The 10894-nt window shown below is 44.3% G+C and overlaps 1 protein-coding gene across 1 annotated transcript in view; it reads left to right on the top strand.

Annotated features, from left to right (window-relative positions):
- odad2 (outer dynein arm docking complex subunit 2) overlaps positions 1 to 9612 on the top strand; it is a 388707-nt gene extending 379095 nt beyond the window's left edge. The window contains exons 19-20 of the mRNA XM_078535576.1: positions 8732 to 8953; positions 9385 to 9612. Coding sequence (XP_078391702.1) covers positions 8732 to 8953; positions 9385 to 9612 — 450 coding nt within the window. The remainder of the gene's footprint in view (positions 1 to 8731; positions 8954 to 9384) is intronic.
- The last annotated feature ends 1282 nt before the right edge of the window (positions 9613 to 10894 follow it).

Here is a 10894-nt window from a genome sequence, read left to right on the forward strand (position 1 = left end):
CTACTTTTATTTCCACACAAGAGTTCCCTGTAGTTTACAGGATCTTGAGGTTTCCTTTACTGCTCCTGGGACCAAACCGAGGTGTGCCACAGCTTTCAGGAATTCACTTTGATTCTGCTCAGTGTTCCCACTGTTCTCCAAAGGTATGAAATTTCTTGGAGTCCTCCCATTAGCATCCGCCTAGGCGACCGTATAGGAACAAAGGAGCAGGAGTAGGCCATTCAGCCCATTGTGCCTGCTCCACCATTCAATACAATCATGGCAGATCATCCACTTCAATTTTTAACACCACCACACTGTCCCCCCCACCCCCCTCCCCACTACACTATCCCCATATCTCTTTATGGGATTGGCATTTAAAAATCTGTCAACCTCGGTTTTAAACATATTCAATGACTGAGCTTCCACAGCCCTCTGGGATAGAGAATTCCAAAGATTCGCAACCCTCTGAGTAAAAAAATTTCTCCTCATCACCAGTCCTAAGTGGCTCCCCTCCTTATTATGAAATTGTGCCACCTGGCTCTAGACTTCCCAACCAGGGGAAACTTTTTACCTGCATCTACCCTGTCCGTCTCTAAGTATTTTGCAAGTTTCAAAGAGATCACCTCTCATTCTTCAAAACGATGGAGAATACAGGCCCAGTTATCCCAATCTCTCTTCATAGGACAGACCCGCCATCCTGGGGACAAGTCTGGTGAACCTTCATTGCACTCCCTCTATGGCAATAACATCCTTTCCAAGATAAGGGGATCAAAACTGCACACAGCACTCCAGCTGTAGTATAACCAAGGTTCTATACAATTGATAGAAGACTTCCCTACTCCTGTACCCAAATCCTCTTGTGCTAAAGGCTAACATACCATTAGCCTTCCTAGTAGCTTGCTGCACCTGCATGTTAGCTTTCAGTGATTATTGACAGGACACGCAGGTCCTTTTGTACATCTACACTTACTAAGCTCTCACCATGTAAGAAATATTTCGCACATCTGTTCCTCCTACCAAAATGGACAACCTCACACTTTTCCACATTGTATTCCATCTGTCATGTTCTTGCCCACTCACTAAGTCTGTCCAAATCTCTTTGAAGCCACTTTGCATCTTCTTCACAACACATTCCCACCTAGCTTTCTTTCATCATGAACTTGGAAATATTACATTTGGTCCCCCCCATCCAACTCATTGATATATATTGTGAACAGCTGGGGCCCAAGTACTGATCTTTGCGATACCCCACCAGTCATAAAAATAAAAACAAAAAGCTACTGCGGATGCTGGAAATCCAAAACAAAAACAGAATTACCTGGAAAAACTCAGCAGGTCTGGCAGCATCGGTGGAGAAGAAAAGAGTTGACGTTTCGAGTCCAACATGACCCTTCAACAGAACTGAAGTATAGTTAGGAGAGGGGTGAAATACAAGCTGGTTTAAGGTGGGGGGCGGGGGGAGAGAGAGGTTGAGGGTGGGGTGGTTGTGGGGACAAGCAAGCAGTGATAGGAGCAGATAATCAAAAGATGTCACAGACAAAAGGATCAAAGAGGTGTTGAAGGTGGTGATATTATCTAAGAAAAGTGCTAATTAAGAATGGATGGCAGGATACTCCAGGTACAGCTCTAGTGGGTGTGGGGTGGAAAGACTGACAGGGTATTGGTTGTAGATTTAAAAATAATGGAAATAGGTGGGAAAAGAAGAATCTATATAAATTATTGAAAAAAAAAAACAAACAAAAGGGAGGGGGAAGAAACAGGGTGGGGGGGGGTGGCGGGGGGGGGTGGCGGGGGGGGGTGGTGGGGAGTTTAAGATCTAAAGTTGTTGAATTCAATATTCAGTCCGGAAGGCTGTAAAGTGCCTAGTCGGAAGATGAGGTGCTGTTCCTCCAGTTTGCATTGGGCTTCACTGGAACAATGCAGCAAGCCAAGGACAGACATGTGGGCAAGAGAGCAGGGAGGAGTGTTAAAATGGCAAGCGACAGGGAGGTTTGAGTCTTTCTTGCGGACAGACCGCAGGTGTTCTGCAAAGCGGTCGCCCAGTTTGCGTTTGGTCTCTCCAATGTAGAGGAGACCGCATTGGGAGCAACGAATGCAGTAGACTAAGTCAGGGGAAATGCAAGTGAAATGCTGCTTCACTTGAAAGGAGTGTTTGGGCCCTTGGACGGTGAGGAGAGGGGAAGTGAAGGGGCAGGTGTTGCATCTTCTGCGTGGGCATGGGGAGGTGCCATAGGTGGGGGTTGAGGAGTAGGGGGTGATGGAGGAGTGGACCAGGGTGTCCCGGAGGGAACGATCCCTACGGAATGCCGCCAGGGGGGGTGAAGGGAAGATGTGTTTGGTGGTGGCATCATGCTGGAGTTGGCGGAAATGGCGGAGGATGATCCTTTGAATGCGGAGGCTGGTGGGGTGATAAGTGAGGACAAGGGGGACCCTATCATGTTTCTGGGAGGGAGGAGACATAACAAAATCCTGGACCGCTTACAGCAGTTCATCGCCAAATACGGCTGGACATCTCACATCGAACAGAGGCTCTTCGGAAAGGACGGGTCCCTTTGGAAGCCAGATCTAGTACTTGTCAAGGACGGAGTAGTCGCGGTGGTGGATGTGACAGTACGTTTCGAAGACAACAACAAGTTTCTGGAGAAAGCTTGGGCCGAAAAAGAGCACAAATACCAACATCTTGAGAAGGAGATACTGGAACTGACCGGCGGCGAGTCAGTAAAATACTTCGGATTCGTCATGGGTGCCCCCACCAGTCACAGCCTGCCAATGCGAGAATGACCTGTTTAATCCTAATCTGTTTTTTGCCTGTTAACCAATCCTGAATCCATGCCAGTATACTACCTCCTAACCCATATGCTTTAATTTTGATAACCGACCTCCTGCATAGTGCTTTATCAAAAGCCTTCTGAAAATCCAAATATACTATGTCCACTGACTCCCCCTTTTCAACTCTGTTAGTAACATCCTCAAAAAAACTCCAACAGGCTTGTCAAACGTGATTTCCCATTCATAAATCCATGTTGCCTATGCCCAATCAAATCATTATCCAAGTGTCCATTTATTACATCCTTTAGATTAGATTCTATTGTTTTCCCTACTACTAATGTAAGGCTTACAGGTCTACAGTTCCTCGTTTTCTCATTCCCTCCCTTCTTAAATAGTGGGGTGACATTTGCTACCTTCAAATCTGCGATAACTGTTCCAGAATCTATAGAATTTTGGAAGATGATCACCAATGCATCCACTATCTCCATGGCTACCTCTTTCAATACCCTGGGATGTGGAATACCAGGTTCCATGGATTTATCAGCCTTCAGTCCCATTAATTTCTCCAATACAACCTTCTTATTAATACTAATTTCCTTCAATTCCTCATTCTCCCTAATCCCTTGGATCTCTAATTCTAGGAGAATACTTGTATCTTCCTCAGTGAAGACAGGCACAAAGTAATCATTTAATTTTTCTGCCATTTCTCTACTCCCCAATATAAATTCTCTTGACTCTGCCTGTAGTGGACGCACATTTGTCTCAGTCAAACATTTCCTTTTTATGTACCTATAGAAACTTTTATAGTCCATTTTTATGTGTTTTGCTAGTTTTCATTCATATTTTATTCTCCCTTTATCAGTTTCTAGGTCCTCCTTTGGTGTATTCTGAAATCCTCCAAATCCTCAGGTTTACTAGTATTTCTGGCAACTTTATAGGCTTTTTCTTTTAATCTTATAGAATCCTTAACGTCCTTGGTTAGCCACAGTTGACTGACCGTTTTTGGGTTTTTGGGCCTTGAAGGAATGTATGGAATAATTTTTTTTGGAAGCTATGGAATAATTTTTTTTAAAGACTATCCGTTGCCTACGTACAGTCATAGTACTACCAAATCTCCCTGCAAGTACATTCATCCTGTTAAGGTGAATTCCAACCATCTTGTACAGGTCCCACCTACCCCAGAACCAGTCCCAATGCCTCAAATCTGATATGCCCTCCTACACCAATTCTCCAGCCACCTAATCCCTCTTTTCCTGTGCTTACTAGCATGTGGCACTGGGAGTAATCCTGAGATTACCATTCTTGAGGCCCTGCTTTTTAATTTCCCCCCCTGACCTCTTCTTTCAGGACCTCATCCATCTTCCCACCTATGTCACTGGTACCAATGTGGACCACAACCTCTGGCTGTTTGAACATCCTTGACCCAGGCACCAGGGAGGCAACACACTATCCGGGAGTCATGTTTACTGCCACAGAAATGCCTGTCTGATCATCTGACTATTGAATCCCCTATCACTATTGCTCTTCCTCCTCTTCTCCTGTGCTGAGCGACCCTTTATGCCACAGACTTGGTTCTGGCTGCATTCCCCTGAGGAACCATCACCCTCACCAGTATCCAAAATGGGAAACAGATTAGCAAGCAAGATAGACTCAGGGGACTGCTGCACTACCTGCCTTGTTGTCTTAGGCTGCCTGGCGGTGACCCATTCTCTCTCCGCCTGCACCACCTCCCTAAAAGTGCCAACCCCGTGGTTCTCAACCTTACGGATGCACAACAGTGACTCCACACGACGCTCGAGTTCCGATATCCGGAGCTCAAGCTTCTGTAACCAATGACATTTCCTGCAGATGTGTTTACCTAGGACACAGTGCGTACATGACTTCCTACATACCACAGGATGTACATTCCACTGGGCCGAGCTGACCTACCTTACCGCAGCTTTAAAAACTATTTCTTACAATTAGAATAAGTAGAATAACTTACCAGTCACTCACTTAATCTCTCATCAGTTTCTTGCCTTGAACCAACATAAGAGCCAGCTACTGGAGGCTGACAAAAGGTAGAGGAAAGGAACACCTCCTCCCCCTCTTCACCAAACTCCCACTTCACTGCCAATGTACCAAAAGCAGCGCTCAGTGCAGACAAAACAGCACTGAAGAAGACGTGTTGTTACTTTCTGAAAAACAACTGATTTAGCCTCCTGAAAACCAGTTTAAGCTACCTACCTAATTCACAGAATCATACAGTGCAGAAGAGGCCCTTTGGCCCACTGAGTCTGCACCGACACTTGAGAAATACCTGACCTACCTACCTAATCCCATTTACCAGCAATTGGCCCATAGCCTTGAATGTTGTGACGTGCCAAGTGCTCATCCAGGTACTTCTTAAAGGATGTGAGGCAACCTGCCTCCACCACCCTCCCAGGCAGCGCATTCCAAACTGTCACCACCCTCTGGGTGGTGAGGAAAAAGTTTTTCCTCACATCCCCCCTAAACCTCCTGCCCCTCTCCTTGAACTTATGTCCCCTTGTGACTGACCCTTCAACTAAGGGGAACAGCTGCTCCCTATCCACCCTGTCCATGCCCCTCAATCTTGTACACCTCGATCAGGTCGCCTCTCAGTCGTTCCGGCTGCAACGAAAACAACCCAAGTCTATCCAACCTCTCTTCATAACTTAAATGTTTCATCCCAGGCAACATCCTGGTGAATCTCCTCTGCACCCCCTCCAGTGCAATCACATCCTTCCTATAATGTGGTGACCAGAACTGCACACAGTACTCCAGCTGTGGCTTCACCAAGGTTCTATACAACTCCAACATGACCTCCCTACTTTTGTAATCTATGCCTCAATTGATAAAGGCAAGTGTCCCGTATGCCTTTTCCACCACCCCACTAACATGCCCCTCCGCCTTCAAAGATCTATGGACACACACACCAAGGTCCCTTTGTTCCTCAGAACTTCCTAGTGTCTCCCATGTGGGACCTTGTCAAAGGCTTTGCAGAAATCTATATAAACTACATCAACTGCATGACCCTCATCTATACACCTGGTCACCTCCACAAAAATTTCAATCAAATTTGTTAGGCATGACCTCTCTCTGACAAAGCTATGCTGACTATCCCTGATCAAACCTTGCATCTCCAAGTGGAGATAGATTCTCTCCTTCAGAGTTTTCTCCAATAGTTTCCCTACCACTGACGTGAGACTCACTGGCCTGTAGTTCCTTGGCTTATCTCTACAACCCTTCTTAAATAGCGGAACCACATTAGCTGTTCTCTAGTCCTCTGGCACCTCCCCGTGGCCAGAGAGAAATTAAAAATTTCGGTCAGAGCCCCTGCAATCTCCTCCCTTAGCAGTCTGGGACACAAGTCATCCAGACCTGGAGATTTGTCCGCTTTTAAGCCTGCCAACACCTCCAATACCTTGTCACTCCCTATATCAATTTGCTGAAGAACCTCACAGTCTCTCTCCCCGAGTTAGATATTTTCATCCTCCTTCTCTTGGGTGAAGACAGAAGTGAAGTATTTGTTCAACACTCTAGCAATATCCTCTGGCTCCACCCATAGATTGCCCCCTTGGCCCCAAATGGGCCCTACTCTTTCCCTGGTTATCCTCTTCCCATTGATATTCTTATAGGATATCTTGGGATTTTCCCTACTTTTACCAGCCAGAGCTCTCATATCCCTTCCTCTCTCAAGTCCCTTCAGCTGCGGTGGGACCACCTCTCTAAATATGCTTTCCACAATGCTCTCAGACTCGCAGATGCTCCACAGTGTCCCCAGCTGCCGTTCCAGCTCTGAAACCTGAGCTTCCAGGAACTGCAGCTGGACACACTTCCTGCACATATTTCAATCCCAGGCACTGGAAATGTCCCCAGCTTCCCACATGGAGCACACCATGGCTTTGAGCTCTCCTGCCATGACTTATCCCTTTAAATTAAACATTTTAAATCAATTACTCTAGGGCCCTTGTTTCCTGATCCTCATTACTATAGAATATACAAACTATAAACCACAAAAAGACCTGAAAGTATAAGCGATTAAAGTAGTAAATACTTACCCGACCTTACCCACTACTTACCAGTGATCCCTTTCCCTTGTAGCCTCTATTGCTGCAGCAGGACAAGCAAGGTAAAATGCAAAGAGCACCTCTTCCCCTCTGCACCGAATTTCCACTGTGTACCAAATTGCCAATACCCACACTCACTCTGGCTGTGTCTCACTGATACTCTTTTGAGTTATCAACAGTCACAGATTGCAACTCTTTTGAGTACAATCACAGTTCTTGGTTTCCAGGAGTGGGACATGAACCCACAACCCTCTGATTCAAAGGCGAGGGTGCTATGAACTGAGCCACAGCTTTTAATAGTCCCTTTCTTAAATAGAGCTCAGGTGAGCTGAGATGACTCACACTAGTTAAGCTTCAAATAATAATCAACACCTATTCAGGCCCTAATCAGGTTTCAGGTGATAGACAGTTAACTGTCACACAGCCAGCTGCTTTACCAACCTTTTAACTTGACTACTGAACTTACAAATATTAAAGAGAAAGAGTTACCAGTTCAATTCCCACTGTGCATCAAATTGCCAATACCCACACTCACTCTGGCTGTGTCTCACTCAGGATGAGTTCTCTCCCCTATTCGTGTGCAAGCACTGTAGTGTGTTTCTAGATAGTCCCTTTCTTAAATAGAGCTGAGATGACTCACACTAGTTAAGCTTCAAATAGTAATTAACACCTATTCAGGCCCTAATCAGGCTTCAGGTGATTGACAGTTAACTGTCACACAGTCAGCTACCTTACCAAATTGCCAATACCCACTCTGGCTGTGTCTCACTCAGGATGAGCTCTCTCCCCTGTTCGTGTGCAATTAACTAGCTGCAGCTGCTCTCAGAGAGCTTATATGCCCCTGTTTTAAGGCTGGAATAAAACTTGTCTTCTCTTAACTTAAGGAATAATTTTTAGTTAATGCTAAATTAAAGAGAAAAAAACTAGATTTTAGATAGAAATTAACCCTTAAAACTCCCTCACTCACCAGACTCACCAGCTCTCAGTGAAGACTCATTTCCCCTTCAACACCTCTAATTTAGCACCTGTCTCTCTCTCTGCTAGTCTCCAAGCTGCTTCCAGGCCCAACTGCCTGTTTCTGTGAGAAAACACACAGAGAAACACAAATCCAAAAAAAACCCTCCCTGCAATCTATCCCCACAGCAACGTGGCACATCTGGGATGGCTCAAGTAGAGATTCTAATTAACTATCTCCAATTCTGAAAAGTATATGGATACTTTAAGACCTTTGTTTATCAGTTACTTCCAACCTTTCTTTGATTTGGAAAACCATATGAATAATTTAAGCTCTTTATTGAGACAACTGTAGATAAACTGTCTTCATCGCAAAACTTAGAGAGGTAGTCAATTGTTTAGTGTTTTCACACTTCCATCTCTGACCTTATAACATAAACACAGGCCACTCTTTGAAATGCAATTACTCCAGTACTGTTTACCAGCTTCTAAAACCCATTATCTTACAATTAAAATTTCAATCCCCAAACTAAAAGTTATATGCCTAAAACATATGAATCATGAAATCACACATTCGTAACAATATACAAAGCCCTAGTTACATCCCCCCTGGATTACTATGAGCAGTTCTGGGCATCACATTTTAGGAAGGATATATTAGCCTTGGAAAGAGTGGAGTGTAGATTTAGTAGAATGATATCTGCAGTCCAAAGGCTAAGCTACAAGAAAGAAAGCTAAGAAGACTGCTTGAAACGTGCCACTTTGCTAACTGTTTTGTTTAGTCTCTCAGTTTCTGATAGAATCAAAAAATGATTTTAATCAATAATTAAAGACTGTGAAATGGAATTTTGTATATGTGAAATAATAGTGATATTAGCAATTATAATTATCTAATATAGACAATATTTAATATTCCCGGTGACGAATATGACATGCTTGTTTTGCTCTTCTTACAGAGGGATGATATGCTTCGCCAGCATTTAGCAGATGCTGTTGCTTGCTGTTGTAAGTGGGGTAACAACAGGGTCGCCTTCGGTGTAACTGGGGCTGTGGCACCACTGGTCTATTATCTGAAATCAAAAAACCCCTTCGTACATCGTGCTACAGCACAAGCCCTGTACCAGCTTTCATTTAATCCCAAAAACTGCATTACCATGCATGAAAATGGTGTGGTTAAGGTAAGTTACAAATGAATATATATATTTAATATACTTTACTGTGTTTTTGCTGCTATATTTTACATTTTTCTGTACAGAGTAATTGGTATATGGCAAATCTTAATAACTGCATATAGAAAGGTTTAATTTAGTTAATCAGCTAGGGAACATATTCTAAAAACATAGGTGATCTAGGCCTGATTTTCTGTAGTTTATCCGGCAGATTCCCTGGGGTTGAGGGGCCAGTAATGTGCAATGCTGAATTTTCTGAGATGCAGTGCATAACATAAAAATTACAAAATGGAAGCAGGCCATTTGACCCAAACAGGCTGTGTTTTGATGTTTATCCTTCATATGAACAGTAATCCTAAACCAAAGTGTACACTTTGACCTACATCCCTTTTGCCCCGTTTCCCTCAACCACCTATTTTTAACCTATTCCTAAATAATAGCATGTGCCTGAAATTCCCTTAGAGCTGCTTCTACAGCGGCAGGCTGTAACTTCTGAAAATGCAAAGGAAACCCTCTTTGCACGAGTTTCCACCACACATCTGGATAAGTTCTGGCAACAGAGGGCAAACACTGGTCCAAATCTTCCAATGCCCAGAGCAAAATCTAGACTTAAGTCTGTGTTGCACATTGGCCCACACGCGAGCGTTGAAATTGCCCAGGAAGTTTAAACTTCCAGTGGGCTGATTTGCACTTCCCTGGACCATCTGCAGAAGTCTCCAATACTGAACTCAGAGTCGGAGACTTGGGCCAGATACGCGAAACTTTCCTCGATACTTACCTGGTCTAACTCGGAGATTAGCCAGCATAACTGATCTGAGTACCACAACCGATCCCCCCAACCAAGCCCTGACCTGACCCGACCCAGCTACACCCTGACCCAACCCAACCTTGACTATCCCCCTGACCTGACTGCCCACTCACCCACTCATTCACCAACTCACCCACCTGCTCTGCTACCCACTCACTCATCCACTCACTCATCTATTCACTAACCCACACTCATTAATTAAAAGTCTTGAAACCTTTAAAACCTTACCTGAATACAGCAGCTAGTGCCATAAAATGGAAGTGGGTACTCTCCTTCCTTCAACTCTCCTGTGCTTTCTGGGCTTACCTTGGAGAGGCTGTGCTGGCCCATCCCTGTTTCAGCCAGGATTGGAAGTCCTATCTGAAAATGGGCAGTTCCCTCAGGGTGCAGAAACTTCAACACCTCATTGTCACATTTCCGTCCTTGGCCTGCTACAGTGTTCCAGTGAAGTTCAATGCAAGCTCAGGGAACAGCACCTCATATTTCGTCTCAGCACTCTACAGTCTTCTGGACTCAATGTTGAATTCAACAATTTCAGACCATGAACCATGCCCCCCATTTTGATTCTGGTTTTTTTTTGTCATGTGCTGGTGAATCTTGTTTTTCATGATTTTGTTTTCGAACAGAGATGTTCATTTTTCTGACACTTACACTCATGTGGACAAATGCTTTGTCCCTTGGCTGCAAACTTTACCATTCACTTTGTCTTTTGTTCCATGACAACTTTGTTAGTTAATCTCTCCCGCCCTCTACTCCATCCCTGACCTCTTTTGTTCTTCCTCCCACTCACCCCTTTCAACAGCATAAAACCCATCACATTTCTACCCTCCAATTCTGAAGAAGTCATATTCAACTCAAAATGTCAACTATGTTTCTGTCTTTACTGATGCTGCCAGACCAGCTGAGTATTTCCAGCACTTCCTGTTTTTATTTCATCATCTAGGGTATTTGGTAGTGTTCCAGTGGATACGTAGGTGACTGCCAAGGAAGATCTGCACCCAGAACGTTCTGCTGAAAATACAACAGGATACCACAGACAATAGAGTTTTGGATGAGTTGCTGGCTCAGGATTTCCTCTTCTTGTATAATAAAAATAGAAAATGCTAGAAAAACTCAGCAGATCTGGCAGCATCTGTGGAGAG

This window comes from Cetorhinus maximus, chromosome 3, assembly GCF_964194155.1.
Source record: "Cetorhinus maximus chromosome 3, sCetMax3.hap1.1, whole genome shotgun sequence".
In the NCBI taxonomy this organism is placed as follows: Eukaryota; Metazoa; Chordata; class Chondrichthyes; order Lamniformes; family Cetorhinidae; genus Cetorhinus; species Cetorhinus maximus.